At 39.8% G+C, this 18,128-nt stretch overlaps 1 protein-coding gene across 2 annotated transcripts; it reads left to right on the forward strand.

Moving 5' to 3' along the window:
* Positions 1-1,301: 1,301 nt before the first annotated feature.
* On the forward strand, positions 1,302-7,417 carry b4gat1 (beta-1,4-glucuronyltransferase 1). Of its 2 annotated transcripts, none has more exons than XR_014533489.1 (2): positions 1,302-3,473; positions 3,698-3,831. XR_014533489.1 is itself a non-coding variant. In XM_083540776.1 (2 exons), exons 1-2 carry the CDS (start codon positions 1,678-1,680, stop codon positions 6,499-6,501), a joined length of 1,296 nt encoding a protein of 431 aa, XP_083396902.1. In that variant the 5' UTR covers positions 1,313-1,677; the 3' UTR covers positions 6,502-7,417. The 2 variants fall into 2 exon arrangements, 1 of the variants encoding a protein (XP_083396902.1); XM_083540776.1 differs by lacking the exon at positions 3,698-3,831 and adding an exon at positions 6,310-7,417 and having other exon boundaries at positions 1,313-2,781.
* Positions 7,418-18,128: the final 10,711 nt, after the last annotated feature.

An 18,128-nucleotide genomic window follows, 5' to 3' on the forward strand; every position in this document is an offset into this window, starting at 1 on the left:
AGATGCAGTGGTTATTTGTCTAATTTGGTACTCAGCTCCTGCTTTTACTTGGGGGAGCTGGACCCCAATGCAGAACTCTAATGCCTTTCTCGGCTTGACTTTATGTAAGATAAGAAAAAAGTCTCAAAATACTGGGACGGCGTGTAAATATGATGTCACTTATAATTAGGTGCTTTGGGAGTTTAAAATTTCTGTTGTGTCAGTAAAGGCAGATTAAGAGCCGGATCTCACCAACAGGTCACAATTGACTTGTTGCGGCTGATAAAACTGCACTATACTCTTTGAAATGTCTTAGAGCAGTGGTGGTTCAGTGGTTAGGGCTCTGAGGTACTGATCATAAGATGATGGGGGGTTTTGAAGCGTGTTGGGCTCTTGAGCAATGCACTTAACACTCAGCTTCGAGGGGTGCGTGTCATTGCTGAATCTGTGCTCAGACCTCAGCTTCCTGATAAACTGGGATAGTGGTAAAGGCTCATGGTTACTGATCTGATGGTTTGGGGTTCATGACCCAATATCGCCAAGTTGTCACTCTTCGGCCCTTAACTGCATGTGTTCCAGGTATCATAGCGGACCAGTACAGTGTGATGTCTCACATTCCACATGGCTAATATGCTGTACTAATTGAAGCACACCTAATTCAACCTGTATAAATCTAATGATATTCTTTTCATTGACTATCAGATGTGGCCCTCGATAAACGATACCCCTGTAGTCGATGGTACATGTTTAACTTATCAATGTATTTATAGAGGTACATGATTAAAGAGAGGCAGACACAATTTTTTAACAATCCAGCTAAATATGATTGCAGTGTTTTCTGTATTTTAAGCCTGGGAGTTTAATCCAGTCCGATTATTCAGTATAAAGACAGATAGTCCACTTACTGTATAGTAACACAATTGACAATTGAAGAATTTAAATATAAGCGCTATTCTTTTATTAAATTTTTGTTTAGTTAATTTTGAAAGTAAAAATAAATCTATATATTTTAATTGTGATTCTGTAGAACCAAAGGGGGGGAAAAAGTTATCGACGAGGATGGGATTCGAACCCACGCGTGCAGAGCACAATGGATTAGCAGTCCATCGCCTTAACCACTCGGCCACCTCGTCTTACATACTACACAGGCGACATACGATGCTATTTCAAGTGTACTATTATCATAAACGCACTCGATTCCAATCACATTGTTACTTTTGATTTTTTTTTTGTCATTTCGCTCATTTATGTGCTTGATAAAACATACCACTGGCTCCAAAAATCCGCGAAATTATTTTTTCCTATAAATAACGACGAGTGACGTCAAACCCCTGCGACACGCCACGAAGGACCGCACTGCAATGAGAGAAGGAGATGCTCGTAAATGGTGACGAAAATAGCAGGACTCAGTCATAATTTATAATCAAGAAATTATTTCTTGATTGGGAATATTGGGATGATGTTAACAGACTGATCTAATTCACGAGGGGAGGAAAGGGGATGGCGTTTTGCGTAAAATCAGTCGAAACTGTGGAAACGCCAGAATCCGTAGCTGTAGATACATAATGGGTGTTGATGGTGAGGTTGGTGCATGAATTGTTGTCTAATTCTTCACTGGTCCTTCACACATCCAATGTGCAGTCCAGATCAGAGTTTTGGTTCATGCCTCATTTCTAGAGAAACGAAAAAGTGTTTGGAATGCATTTCTTCAAAAAATGCTCGGTGTTTAAAGTGGTGCTGAGTGCTCTGCTTATTGTAGCCCTGCTGCAGCTCATCTACTTGTCGTTCCTGTCCAAACTGCATGGCAAGCAGCAGCGGTACAAGTATTCAGAGCTCTTCGGCTCCAAGAAGAACGCACAAACCAATGAGAAGAACTCTAAACGGGAACGCCTGAGATACTCTCTGTCCAGTGGAGGCATCTTCGACAGCAGTGGCCAATACCGTGTGTACAAAAACCTCATCAAGAGCGACTTCTCCAACAACCAGAAGCTGGGTGCAGATTCAAGATCCCATCACCTGGCCTTGGCGACCCATACCACCATCAACAACCTTCACCATTTGGATTCGTTGCTTGAACGCTGGCAGAATCCGCTCTCTGTGGCGATTTTCGCTCATGGCCAAGATGTCAAGTTTGCCACTGCGCTTGTCTATGCCCTCAGCCTCTTCTGTCCACGTGTACAAGCCTTGGTGGACTTTCACCTGGTGTGCCACTCGGAGGAGACGGCCAGCTTCCCAGAGCAAGACAGGGAGCATTTTGCTGGACTCGAGGAGCAAGGCTGTCCTGGTGTCTTTGCTAAGCTTGAATCACATCGGGACAAGCACAAGAACTACGCTATGGGACGAAACATCTCCTACCCCAACAACCTTCTCCGCAACGTGGCCCGGACAGGCACAGACGCCACCTACATCCTCGTCCTTGACATTGACATGGTACCCAGCGCAGACCTGCATCATCAGTTTGTGATCATGCTGATGAAGCACGAGCCGGCCCCGGACGAGGTGTTGGTCCTGCCTGCGTTTGAAATTAGGCACACACGCAAGATACCTGCTACGAAATCCGAGCTTGCGCAGCTCTACCTGGTCGGTGAGGTGAGGCCCTTCTATGATGAACTTTGTCCACGATGCCAGGCACCTACCAACTACTCCCGCTGGATTAATCTGGTTAGCAAGACCACCGAACCTCTGAACGTGGCGTATACACTCAACTGGGTTGACCCATGGGAGCCCTTTTACATCGGGGCCAAATCGGTACCACTGTATGACGAGAACTTCAGACAATACGGCTTCAACCGTATCAGTCAAGTGAGTTCTAATACCATCTGGAAACACAACAATAGTGATAGTAGTTATATAACATATGCTAAAAGTGTATGTGCCTAATTTCTTCTTTCCAGGGTAAATGTTTCAGGGATGTCTAAGAATTTTTTACACACTATTACTGACATTGAGCAGTTATTTATTTACCAAAATTGAGTAATTAATTCAAAGTAATACTTCACCTATTTAATCTATTATTTTAACTACATGTATCATATGACCAACTACAAAATGGGGAAAAAAATCTGACCTTTCCATTTAAACTCATTTCAGTTTTCAAAAAGTGGTCTGCTTTTCAACACACTTTTCATATATTCATCTTCAGACCGAATCCCAGAATATCTCTTCATGACTCTCTGCTCTTTCTTTCAGCCACCACTCGCAACCTAGGGGTAACTATGGACGATCAACTGTCCTTCTCTTTACATGTTGCTAATGTGATTCATTCTTGTCGATTTTTTTTCTCTACAACATCAGAACGATTCGACCATTTCTGTCCACACAGGCTGCTCAGGTGCTTGTTTAGTCTCTTGTCATTTCGAGACTGGACTACTGCAACTCTCTGCTGGCAGGTCTTCCTCTGAACGCTTTTCATCCACTGCAAATGATCCAAAATGCAGCTGCATAACTTGTGTTCAACCTGCCCAAGTTCTCTCACACCACCCCACTGACTTTCAGTAGCTGCACGTATTAGATTCAAAACACTGATGCTTGCCTACAAGGCCAAAAATTGCATCTTACCTCAGTGACCTCATCACATCTCGCACTGCACCATGCAGTCTGAGATCCTCCAGCACTGCTGGACTGGTATCACCTTCTCTCAGGGTAAGAGGTAAGTATACCTCAAGACTCATGCTCTTCTTTGTTCTGGCACCGAGATGGTGGAATGAACTTCCCCTAGCTGTCCGAACAGTGGAGTCCCTGGCTATCTTCAAGCAATGGATGAACACCTTCCCTTTCCTGAAACACTTAAATTAGCACTTTTCCAGGTTTGCTTTGTCTTTTACCAAAAATAAATACAAAATCCTCTCACCAGAGTTGTAGGCTAATTTTGCTTAAGTCTGTAATCTAGCGTACCATCTGTAAATGTAATCTGCTCATCCATCTTCTCCCGCTTATCCGATGCCGGGTCGCGGGGGCAGCAGTCTAAGCAAAGATGCCCAGACTTCCCTCTCCCTAGACACTTCTTCCAGCTCTTCCGGGGGGACACCAAGGCGTTCCCAGGCCAGCCGGGAGACATAGTCTCTCCAGCGTGTCCTAGGTCTTCCCCGGGGTCTCCTCCCAGTGGGACGCGCCCGGAACACCTTCCCAGGAAGGCGTCCAGGAGGCATCCGGAACAGATGCCCGAGCCACCTCAGCTGACCCCTCTCGATGTGGAGGAGCAGCGGATCTACTCCGAGCTCCTCCCGAGTGACTAAGCTTCTCACCCTATCTCTAAGGGATCGCCCAGCCACCCTGCGGAGGAAGCACATTTCGGCCGCCTGTATCCGGGATCTTGTCCTTTCGGTCATGACCCAGAGCTCATGACCATAGGTGAGAGTAGGAACGTAGATTGACCGGTAAATCGAAAGTTTCGCCTTGCGGCTCAGCTCCTTCTTCACCACGACAGACCGGTACATCGACCGCATTACTGCAGAAGCTGCACCGATCCGTCTGTCAATCTCCCGTTCCACCCTTCCCTCACTCGTGAACAAAACCCCAAGATACTTAAACTCCTCCACTTGCGGCAGGAACTCCCCACCAACCTGAAGTGGGCAAGCCACCCTTTTCCGACTGAGGACCATGGCCTCGGATTTGGAGGTGCTGATTCTCATCCCAGCCGCTTCACACTCGGCTGCAAACTGTCCCAGTGCATGCTGAAGGTCCTGGTCTGATGAAGTCAACACGACAACATCATCTGCAAAGAGCAAAGACGAAATCGTGTCGTCACCAAACCGGACACCCTCCGACCCCTGGCTGCGCCTAGAAATTCTGTCCATAAAAATTATGAACAGAACCGGTGACAAAGGGCAGCCCTGCCGGAGTCCAACATGCACCGGGAACAAGTCTGACTTACTGCCGGCAATGCGAACCAAGCTCCTGCTTCGGTCATACAGGGACCGGACAGCCCTTAGTAAAGGGCCCCCGACCCCATACTCCCGGAGCACCCTCCACAGGCCGCCGCGAGGGACACAGTCGAATGCCTTTTCCAAATCCACAAAGCACATGTGGACTGGTTGGGCAAACTCCCATGAACCCTCCAGCACCCTGTAGAGGGTATAGAGCTGGTCCAGTGTTCCACGGCCTGGACGAAAACCACATTGTTCCTCCTGAATCCGAGGTTCTACTATCGGCCGTATTCTCCTCTCCAGTACCCTGGCATAGACTTTCCCAGGTAGGCTGAGAAGTGTGATCCCCCTATAGTTGGAACACACCCTCCGGTCCCCCTTCTTAAAAAGAGGGACCACCACCCCGGTCTGCCATTCCAGAGGCACTGTCCCCGACCGCCACGCGATGCTGCAGAGGCGTGTCAGCCAAGACAGCCCCACAACATCCAGAGACTTGAGGTACTCAGGGCGGATCTCATCCACCCCCGGTGCCCTGCCACCGAGGAGTTGCTTTACTACCTCGGTGACTTCAGCTTGGGTGATGGACGAGTCCGCCTCTGAGCCCTCAGCCTCTGCTTCCTCAATGGAAGACGTGACGGCGGGATTGAGGAGATCCTCGAAGTATTCCTTCCACCGTCCAACGACATCCCCAGTTGAGGTCAACAGCTCCCCACCTCTACTGTAAACAGCATTGGTGGGGCACTGCTTTCCCCTCCTGAGGCGCCGGACGGTTTGCCAGAATCTCTTCGAGGCCAGCCGATCTGCTAAATGTCTTAAATGTATACAACTATATGACAGTAATTTTATACTATAGCTACTTTCACAGTAAAGGTCTAAAATGTCAGAATGCTGTTTTATCCATGTTTAACACTACAGGAACACTACATCGTATTTGTAATATTTTTGTGCAGTTAATCAGAAACTAAGGTATTTGTGACCTTGACTTCATTAGTAGAGGCACAGAGTTTTTCCGTCTTAAGAGAGCGGCCTGTAGGGGCGAATCATTAACGCCATTAATGCTGTTTGTTTCTACACGTGAGACTATATTATATTTTACAATTTATTTATTATATAGTTAGTTTTTTTCATTAATATATTCATACTAATTTAGCAGATTTCCATGATTCAGTTCTTTTTTTTACGTTGTAATTAAGTTCAGTACTATTTTACATCATTTTTTTTTTTTAATCCAGAGTCTATTTTAAAATCTGTAGGTTGATTTATCGGTTATCTTGCTATCAGTATTCGTAAAATCCACTCTCGGTCAACGTCCTTTCTTTTTTTTTTCCCCCACATATCCTTTCTTCTGAACAATATTCCTCGCTATAAATGAACTATACGGATTAAACATCCAAACACCTTCATCTGAAGAATAATGAACTTTCTAACACTCACGCTCTTTTTTTCACCTCTTGTCCTCTTACAGGCCTGTGAGCTCCATGTGGCAGGGTTCAAGTTCTCTGTGGTGAATAATGCCTTTGTGGTCCATCGAGGATTTAAGCTCCAGGGCGACTTTCACAGCCGCAAGGACGAGGAGAACCGCCGAAACCGCCTGCTTTTCCGCAGCTTCAAAGAAGGTCTTAAAAACAAATACCCCAACTCCCCTCACCAATGCTGAGGCCAGCATCTCCTGAGAAACACCAGGTCCTCTTTAGTGCAGCTTTAAGGTACAATTAAACACACAGAGGCAAAAGTGGTGGGTATTGTAACATATTACAAACTGAAAAAATGACTCTTTGTTACAATTACTGATGTCCTGACATCTTGGCACATAACATGGATTTGCATACTTAAGGTGTACTAATAGTATGTGACAATCCAGGTGTAGAAAAAGTGGCGTTTCTTATTTAATATATTGTTTGTTAACGTGTACTACACTGAACGGAGAACAGTAATGTAATGTAATGTTAATGTAACACTGGAAATGAGACACAATGCCAAGGATATTCGATTAAATTATCCAAATGAAAATGACATCCATGTGAAAGTTCTCGGTCTGTTTACGAAAGCTTCAGTTGAGTTGAGAAACATGAAAAATTAAATGCTAAAAAGTTTTGCTATTTTACTCCACTTTTTTTCAAAACTACTGAGAAAGCATTACTGTAAATGCTGAAAGTGTCAATGGTTATAATGCATATAAACCCTGTTATATTCCACAGAATTAAAGACCTATTGTAGGATTGGGGAGTTTCTCCAAAGGTCTGAACAGTAAATCAGAACAAAGATAACTAACTTAAAATATTGCAAAACTATTCAGGTACATTTTCCCTAACAATTTTCTGAAACACTGTCCAACAAAGTGCTGTTAGGTTTTTTTTTTTACAAAAATTGCTGTGTCTGGATTGTGTATCATGTCATAACGTTTTTGTCTAGAATTACACACGGAAGTGAGACCCTGAAAAAACAACTGACATTATGATTATTGTGTCTAAATGGTGTGATTAATTGTAAGTTCAGTCATGGTAACTGATATTAAAACCCCATATAATTATTATTATCATGAGAATGTCAGAAAATACAGCATTGGTGTAATTTTATGCTTGATTTGTTATAAGAAAAATAACGAGCATCCGGATGGAAACAGTAACTCTGTGATTCTGGCCCAATATTAATTACTTTCCTATGAGAACACGAGACATCATTGTTTATTTCCTGTGAAGTTGTATATAAAAGATTATATAAAAGATGACAGACTATTTTTACCTCAGGATTTGCTGATAACAATTTAATCCATTGCTGATTGACAAGTTATTAATGTATTACATATTAAATATATTAAAATTATGAATATATACAGAATACAAAACACTGGTTGGGTGTCCATTTAAAGGACACATTGTTGTTATAAGGGAATCACTAGTGTAAAAAATAGCCAGTATATCAGCAGATGTTTTAATCCCATGCGAGCAACGCGGCAAACACCCATGTAAGTGTTACTGGTGTACTGAGACTGATTCACTTAATGAAAAAAGTGCTAATTAATAGGGCAAGAAATATGGACACTGTGTCACTGTACCTGATAAACTGGCCATATAAAAAAAATAAATCTACAGTACAGACCAAAAGTTTGGACACACCTTCTCATTCAAAGAGTTTTCTTTATTTTCATGACTATGAAAATTGTAGATTCACACTGAAGGCATCAAAACTATGAATTAACACATCTGGAATTATATACATAACAAAAAAGTGTGAAACAACTGAAAAATGTCATATTCTAGGTTCTTCAAAGTAGCCACCTTTTGCTTTGATTACTGCTTTGCATTCTCTTGGCATTCTCTTGATGAGCTTCAAGAGGTAGTCACCTGAAATGGTCTTCCAACAGTCTTGAAGGAGTTCCCCGAGAGATGCTTGGCACTTGTTGGCCCTTTTGCCTTCACTCTGCGGTCCAGCTCACCCCTAAACCATCTCGATTGGGTTCAGGTCCGGTGACTGTGGAGGCCAGGTCATCTGGCGCAGCACCCCATCACTCTCCTTCTTGGTCAAATAGCCCTTGATGCCTTCAGTGTGACTCTACAATTTTCATAGTCATGAAAATAAAGAAAACTCTTTGAATGAGAAGGTGTGTCCAAACTTTTGGTCTGTACTGTATATCTGCTCATAGATGTTCATCCAAAATGTATAACACTATAAGAATCAGGTTTTATTGAAGCTATTATAGAAGATAATGAATGTGCAGCGTAGAAGAAAGAAAGAATTAGATTTCAGAAAAATAGCAACTGTTGACATTTATTGCTTTTCGTACCATTTTTCTTACATAAACCATTGTATTTCTAAAGATGTGCTCTGAATGCTCTGTTATGACTAAAATTATTTTATTTATTTTTATTATTTTTATTATTTTTATTATTTCTTCACTCCCACTGCAATATGCCAATCAGTGTTATCCACTACAACTGGAGCAAGGTGTCAATGGCCAATGAGCACCACTGTATTAACAGCAGAAAGTAGTGTTCGTGGGAACCTTTTTCTCCTAGTGTGTTTGTCACTGTGCCTTTGTGTCCATTTGTAGACTTTATTTTACGGTATTTCAAAAATGATTTTTAGATTTTTAGTAGTTACTTGTTCATTTCTTCGATGCGGGAAATCATATAATGAGACTATACCGTGTTTGTCAATATTTGAGTAATGCTTGAATTGTAAGTAGCTACAGGCTGTTTTATTATACACTAATAAAGAAATAAGCGTGTATAGATATGGTGTGGTGTTGAGCTGTGTGATATTATTAACCACACTGTGATTTACAGTGTTTTAGTTGTGTTTAATTTACAGGTTTAGACAGACTTTTTATTTGTGAGAGGACCAGTAGGGGGCAATAGAGTGACATGCAATCAAGGGCCAAACTAGTGTCAAATATTTTTTGGCTTCTGTAAATCCCTATAAAATGCAATGCTTCGATTTTAAAGCATTGTTATAGCACATCACGGGTGGTGCAACCTGTAGCATTGCCTCTTCACAGCTTAGGGTTCCCCGTCCAAACCCGAGTTAAAACACACTTTTGGCCAATCTCATGTTAATTTTGGGTACCTATAAAGTATTGCATCCTTCATGTTTATAAGGAGTCTTTAGTTTTTGCAGATTTAGCACACACATCTAGGGATGGGTGATGCCAATTGTCTTTTCAATCCCATACCAAGTACTTTCAAGACAAGTGTCGTTGATAGATACCGTTACTTCTATGAAATATTTTAAAGTGATTTAATAGTGTATTTTGATCACCATCATTAATTATATTAAATAAACTGCAATAGACATGACTTCTTATAATAATAGAAATACTATATAAATGATTTCATTAAGAATATCCCCCAGGTAACAGATATAGATGTAGGCTAATAAAAATTGTGTGTATATGTGTGTATATGTGTGTATATGTGTGTATATGTGTGTATATGTGTGTGTATATATATATATATATATATATATATATATATATATATATATATATATATATATATATATATATATATATAATGATGACTTTTTGGATTTAAATAACCTTATCACTACTCTGTACCTGGACAATGTCCACCACTCTTGAAGGATTCTGTTAAAGAACTCAAGCCAGAAGATGGGGGTCATGTCTGTCTTCCCTCCTCTGCTCACCTTAGCTGTACTCTGTTGTGCTCTATATGGTGTTTATTACTTTTAGATGCTTTGTCATATTTGTGGTATTGCCACAGTGGCATAATGTTGTTTGACAAATGTCACATGAAGCTTCATCATTGTTAACTGGAGTAAAAAAATTCCAGATTATGCTTTTGTGATCTGATCCTAGCCTCCACTTCCTGAAGATGAATGAGCAAATAATCAGTTCTGGATATAAGAGGACTAGTATGTAATGGTGAATGGGTTATATAAAATATACTGTACAAGCAATCTAAATTAGGTTTGTGATAAGTACAGTCTTGTAGTAGTAAGAAGGAATTTTTTTTAAATACAAAATAACATCATATTCTTGAAATTTGCACCATAGATTATTATAAGTTTTGTACAAGTTTTAAAAACAATTTTCTACATCTAATAAATCTGGCATGCAATTCTTTTTTCCCCTAAAAGAATACAGAAAAGGGAAGACAATACTTATACAAGCTATTCTTAAGAAGTATTTTGTAACAAAAACATTCATATTTAACTAAGCCATAGTCTTTACTACATCATGATCATGACATTAGAGATGTATAAATTATAGCTTTCTATACTTTACTAGTATTTTCTGAACACCCGATTACAGCTATATTAATTCAGCATTATACACATTATACATACACAATCCTGAGACTCACTGGTCTAATAACAAGAAGCTCATAATACAGTCTCAGTCTCTTACACACACACACACACACACACACATATATACGCTTACTGTTTAGACTCTCTTAAACAAATGCCACTGGCCTCCAGTGACACAGATCCCATTATCTGCACTTACTGCCTGAGGAATCTGAGTGACAGGTAGACGATGTGCCAATGGAATTCTGGCAGCAGATGAATACAGGATGCCGGGATGTACGCCAGCATGTAAATTGATTTACTGATTACTTTTTATCTGCTACTGTTGTGCTTCACCTTAATTAAATTATCACTGTGCTCAAAAATGACTAATGGTGATATTGATGGAATTACAAAACATTTGCTCAGTAATATAATGAAGGTAAAGTTCATATAGAGAGCAGCCAATAACTGTACCTACACCAGCAGTGCTACTGATATAAAAAATATTAAGGATGTGCATCTCCATAATTGAGGAAGATGCGATTCGCATTTCGATGCACAGCCAATGAAACAATCCGTTAAAGATACATATGAAGCAGCTACCGATGCAGTGCGATACTGAAAAAAATCTGCTGCTTACTTCTAGTGGACAAGTTATGAATACCGATTGTAGTCCATTTGTACAAAATGTATATAAAATGTGTAAGTCACTACTTACTTATAAATGATTGGGCAGGTTGGACTGGGTTGCAATGTGTTAGATGGACACGTGTGTGGACACACATGGTTTTACAGAGATTAGCATACACTAAGAAGATCTAGCTACATCTGACATTTCATTTCACCAGAGATCTTAGTCAGGTCTCCACTGTAATGACACAAGAGAAGTTGTTATTTGCAGAAACTGCCTAAAATTCCCAGTCTTCCTAATCACAGTGTACTTTTCTTTCTTTCTCTTTCCCGCCATGGGCCCTGCCTTCTCTAAGAATATGACCAAGAGGCATGTTGAGGAGGGATGGATGAAGGGAATTAGGGATGCTGTTGTGGATAACGATCCTTATTAAGCAGGTTTGATAAGGCAAAGTGGGGTTTATCCTGGCAGCTTTGGAGACCAAGATTTAGTCAGGTCATAGAGCTTTATGACACAAACAATTAGCAACAGCCTCCCCTTGGACAGGAGCAGGAGGCAGCCGGCCTTCAGATTAGCCAAACTGAGCTGGCAGGGAGGGGAGCCTTGCCCATGGATGGTGCTCTTGGCCACCTGTGACCTTTTAAGCTGATCTCGGGTCAGTTTTATGGCTCAGTAAACTGATCAGTGTTGTTACGAGGCAGCACATAATGAATTACTTTCATGCAGTTAGATTTAAAGTACTTGCAGACAACAAAGCCTGTTTGGTTTACTTAATATGACTAATATGTCTGACTGAAATGGAAATCCTACTCACTTCCTTAAGCCATTATTTATTCTCTAGTACAATGAAATATTCTTGAATATAAGAGACAGAAAGCAATCCAGATTTACTATAAAGTGTTTCTGAGAATCTCATTAGCTGGGATAATTTAGTGTTATAATTCCAGGTGATGCAAAACAGACCAAATTCCAAGAACCACCAATGAGATTCTGCTTTGTTTTTTTTTTTATAGTGAATTACATCTACACAGTCCAAAAATAAAAGCAGGGATTTAAACCGAGGATCATGGTTCTCAACCAAAGCACAGCTGTGGTTGAACATTTTCAACAGTTGGGCAGAGGGTAGTGTTGCCTCCCACACACATCCAGGGTCAGTCTACACTACATTGACAAAAGTAATGGGACATCTAACTTTTACAGCCATGTATGGTTCTTCCCCAAACTGTTAACACAATGTTGGCAATAGTATAGGAGGAATTTGCCCCAGTACACAAGGTGAGCTCCGTGAACATGGGTTGGAGTGAAACAGCTTGAGTGGATTTCTACAGAACTCTGATCTTAACTCTACTAAACACTTTTGAGATTAATTAAAATGTGGACCGCACTCCAGGCCTCCTCAACTTACATCAGTAGATGACTTTATTAATGCCCTTGTGTCTGATCAAACAGCTACACAAGCATGCTCCAAAATTTAGGGGTTTTATAACAGTAAATGTGCACCTTAAATGTGCACCTGAAATTTTATCTAGCTGTAAAACCAATACAGAACTTATACTAGACAATGAAAACAATTGAGATCAAAATGTATCCAATTATAATTAATATCATAGCAGTTAAATCTTAGGGGTTCTGCCTCTTTCCCTTACTTAGTACATCACTGTTGTCTGTTCTGAGGTAGAATTGTACTATAGAACATGCTGGAGTATACATTTCACAGAGAATACTATAAATTATTTCTTTTGGAATGTATGAATTTTGTAAAACACACTCTAAAAGTGGAAAAATAAGGTTTTAATTGGTGTCTACAGCTTGTCCTGGATTTAACCTTTTCAGAACATATAAAGAAAAACTCATTAGTCTGTTGAATAGTGTGAACATTTGAGACAAATATACTCAGAGCATATGGTGATCACTAGAGGCATACATTATAAGTTATTTCTGATAACATTTCCTTACCCTGTTATTTACCACCTCACCTAACTTCACCATGCTAGGACATATGGCCATGGATGTAAGCATTTAATAGAGCATTAGACCTGGTGTCTGTCTTCTAAATCTGCAGCAGAGACACCTGTATCAAAGTGCCACTAAGACATGTGACCTTGGACGACTTGCTAAGACACACAGGCAGCTCTAATGAGCAACAACGCTTTAAACAATGTAAGTCTGTTTAAAGGTCACTTTAACCCTGGTTTCATGTCCAAAGTTTTCTCACAATTCAATGGCAATGTTGCAGTTTTGTTTGTGTGTAATTAATGGACAACAATTCAACTATTGCATGGCAACAATCTTGTATAATCACTTTTTGTCGAGCATTAACAACTTCTTTAGCAGTTACAGTAACTTGTCTTCTGAATCAAACCACACGGGTCAGCCTTCACTTCCCACGTGCATAAATGAGCCTTGGCCGCCGCTTCACCACTGTCCCTTCCTTGGACCACTTTTGCTAGATACTGACCACTGCAGGAGTGAGCTAGCTATAGTGGTAGATGGTGTACCTAGGAATGCAAGATTGCCGATTGGGGCAGACTATAATGCTCATGTTAGTGAAGGGAACAGAAGCGATGGTTAGGTATGGCATTAAGGAGAGTCATGTGGATGGGCAGATGGTGGTAGATTTTGCTAAAAGTATGAAAATGGCAGGAGAAAGAGGATCATAGGGTGACATATAAGAGCGGAGGAAGGTACACACTGGTAGACTACATTCTATGTAGGAGATGCAACCTGAGGGAGATTGGAGACTGTAAGGAGTTGGCAGGGGACAGTGTAGCTAGACAGCATCAGATGGTGATCTGTAGGATGGTTTTGGAGGTGGTGGTGAAGAGGTGCTGGATGATTGGGCAACTACTGCAAAAGCCAAGGAAAAAAAGCATATGAGAAGTTGTATGAGAAGTTGGACACTAAGGAAAAAGAAAAAGAATCATACCGATTGGCCAGGCAGAGAGACGGCGCTGGGAAGGATGTACTGCAGGTTAGAGCAATAATAGATGCATATGGAAATGTTTTGACTAGTGAGGAGAGTGTGTTGAGTAGGTGGAGGGAATATTTTGAGCAGCTGATAAATGAGGATAATTAGAGATAAGCAGGAAGTGTATAAGATTAGTAAGGAGGAAGTGAGACTGCAGTAGGAACAACAGACAGTTTCAAGGTAAAGGTGGGACTGCATCAAGAATCGGTTCTGAGCCCTTTCTTGTTTGCAGTGGTGATCGACAGGTTGACGGATGAGGTCAGACATGGACATCCATGGACTATGATATTTCCGGATGATTTGTGATTTGTGGCGAGAGTAGGGAGCAGGTTGAAAAGAGCCTGGAGAAAAAGGGAATGAAAAACTATGTTGTATATTGAGGTTTTAATTGGGAGTGGCGATGATGGACAGGATTAGAAAAGTTTATTTGAGGGACAGCGCATGTTGGATGATTTGGAGACAAGGTGAGGGAGGTGCGATTGAGATGGTTCAGACATGTGCAGAGGAGGGACATGGGTTATATCGGTAGGAGAATGCTGATGGATGGAGCCGCCAGAAAGGAGGAAAAATGGAAGATCAAAGAGGAAACAGACAAGTCATTATAAGCTAAAACTCAAGAATGTATTTGTATTAAGGATGGTAAAAAATTTAATTTTGTGATGCATAGATTTCTAAAAGTGTGCCTTGGATTCAAGTTGGCAATTGTATCGCGATGCATAATCTTTAACACATTTGCATCGATCAAAAGCATTAAATTTATATATAATAATTAGCAGATGCGCTATAATTGTATTATTTAGAAAGTGACCAATAATTTGTGACCAATATTTTATATGTAGATAAACTCAAACGGGATCTTTCAGCAACCACTGCTGCTACTTGAATATGATGGATCACAACACTACAGAGAACGAGGCGTGTCCTAAGAGTCCCATAAAATACAGATCAACATGGCAGAGGTAGAGCTGCATCTTAATTGAAACAGAACAGACAAAGAACATTTGGTTTTATTTATTCTTTTTTTGCACGACAAAGGCATGTTTGTGAAAGGGCCATGCATTAGAAGTAAATTGAGGCACTTAAGTAAATGTATGATTTGCTGTTATGTGATTTATAAACCTGTTCATTTATGCAATTATCATATGGCAGAAGTGCAATGCATTAAGCCATGGATATAAAAGAGCTTAAGTCAGTGTTCATATAAAATACTAACGTGGGGAAAAATGTGACCTCAGTAACTTTGACATTAGTGTGTTTGCTAGGGTCAGAATGGCTACTTTGAATATTTAAGACAATGACTATCTCCTGGGGGTTTCAAGCACAACAGTCTCTAGAGTTGAGTGTGTATAAACACCTTGTTTACCAAACTGCCAGACTAGTATGAACTGACACAAAGTTATCTATGGTGATTCTATTAACAAATCATTACAAACGTAGTGATCAGAAAAGCATCTCAAACCTTGAGAAAGATAAGCTCCACAGCAGGAGAACACACCAGGTCCCACTCGGTTCAATCAACAACAAGCCTCTAGGGCTACAATAAACATGGACTCACCAACATCTGGACAGCTGCTCATGTGCTCTTGTTTATTTTGGTATGTTGAAAAAACAAAAAGAAATATCATAATTTATGTCTTTATTATGAATACTGTTATGTAAGTGTTTCCAAATTCTGCTTACTTCAGCGCTCAACTATTTAGTTTTTTTTTTTCTCTAACACCAGATAAAGCTACATTAGTTTTTACATTAGTCCTCAAATCCTGGTTCAGGAATGGACTGGTTTTCAATATTATATTCTGTGCTCATTTAGAAACATACTGGAAGGATTATAATGAAGTGACATGTAAACAGGCAGTGATTATGCACTAAAGATATAATTAGTAACCTAATCTTTTTCATTACACAGAAAAGTGTAATCTAATCTGATTAGTGCTATTAATCAACTAAGGATGAGGTATTTGTTTCATGAATCACCAGATGACGTTTTTTTTTTTCCATTCGGACAATAAGCTGCACATTTCCACAAACCAGTTAATGAGTTGTTTTCAAGGTTTTGAACATTTATAAGATTTTTACTATACATTTTTAAACATAGTGTATGTTTCTATTCATTGTCCCAAGCATTTACAGTCAAATTAAAATAGTAAAATTTTTACTTTTGCATTGTCTGCTATACAATTAAATTATACAATTAAAATATACGATGTGTCTGTACCGCTATATGCAATATGAGTATATCAGTTCTGACTGGCGTGTTCAATATAATTAGTTCCATATGCAATGTAAATAACTTTTATATTAAGGTTCTAATACATTTTACTGTATTTTTTTTTCTATATTAAATTATTTTTAATGGGAAAAAATAAACACTCTCTGGAAAACCTTATGATTAAATAATGATATTTTTCCTTTTACCTTAATTTTTATCAACCAAAAAGCCAAATAATAAACTTTTATTTATAGAATAAACTCAATTAACCTGCAAAATCTGCATAAAATGTATCCTACCCAAAATCATTCTTTCTTGTCAATACATTTTCCACACAGTCTTGCTTATTTTTCAATACCTCTTGTAAAATTCTGTTAACTCTTTCCTGTTACATATACAATATACATTAATAACCTGTGCATCTTAATGATAAACTAATTACACATTATAAACAATCAAATATACCACACAACTATCCTGTTTCATGGTAATTTGTAACTGCTCTCCTGATCCTCCTCCTCCTTTAGCATCCTTCTCCCAATATTTGTTTCTGCTCGGTTTACTTGTTTACTGTCCCGTCTGCGCAGCCCCCTTTACCATGGCTAAAGCAGTTTATCTTTTCTTTTCCACACTGTAACAATAGGAGGGGAAGTGAAACAGTGCTTTAGTGGCTAAATGCCATTCAGTGGAGCTCTGCTGGTAAAGACTGGGACGGGGGGTATTACAGGCCGAGAGAAGGCCTTCATTCAGGTGCAAACGAGTAGGTGATTACCTATTTGCAGAGTATTACAGCGTGATTGGGTGTTAGCATCTTGACGGTGTGTGTGTCAGTGTAAGAGTCTGTAATTGTGTGACTCTCTTGACTCAGGAATAAGAGAAGCCTGGGTGATAAGGAGATAACACTAATTAGTTCTCCTCCCAGCGGCTTGTTAATTGTGGATATCTCAGGCTGTGGTAAAACTGCTTCACCCCCACCAGACTTGATTTGCCTGGTGGCAATATTAGCAGCTCATTTGAAAGCAGAATGACCTGAATTTAAGCCTGTTTTATTTAATTATGCCAAGTGGGGTTCCATAGTGACGTCTGTAAAACAGGGCAAGGGGGTAGGAGCGCTTCAAATCTCATGAAATCTTTCAGTTTGCACAATGGAGCATTACAGAGTTACACAATGACCACTTGGGCAAACATGTAGTAATCAACTACAGTCTGTACACGCTGTACTTTACTCAACTTTATACACAAAAATGGCATACACTGTAACAAACTAACTGAACTAAATGTAAAATATTTAATAGTATTAATTGTTTTAAATGATTGATTATTTAGATGTGGTCCTTTATATCATTATATGTATAATACATTAAATTTGATTTTATATCAATTCAATATATATATTAGGGATGTGCATCTCCATAACTAAGGCTGATGTGATTTACTTCCTGTTTTTCGAAGCGTTACTATTCAAACCTATTACGATGCAGTGCGATCCGATTTCGATTTGATTCAAAACAATGCAATTCGATGAAATGGAAAAATATGATGCAATTTAATATGGTACAGCTAGTTCAATTGTATTTCTTTGGTTTAGACAGAGAGCAAATCATACATTTTCTTAAGTGCCTTCTGACTTCAGATGTTCTTTTTCTGTCTCCAGGAAATTGCAGATCTACCTCTGCCATGTTAATCTATATTCTATGCGACTCTTAGGGAACGCCTCGGTCT

The sequence above is a fragment of the Silurus aristotelis genome, assembly GCF_946808225.1.
Source record: "Silurus aristotelis genome assembly, chromosome: 5".
Lineage (NCBI taxonomy): Eukaryota > Metazoa > Chordata > Actinopteri > Siluriformes > Siluridae > Silurus > Silurus aristotelis.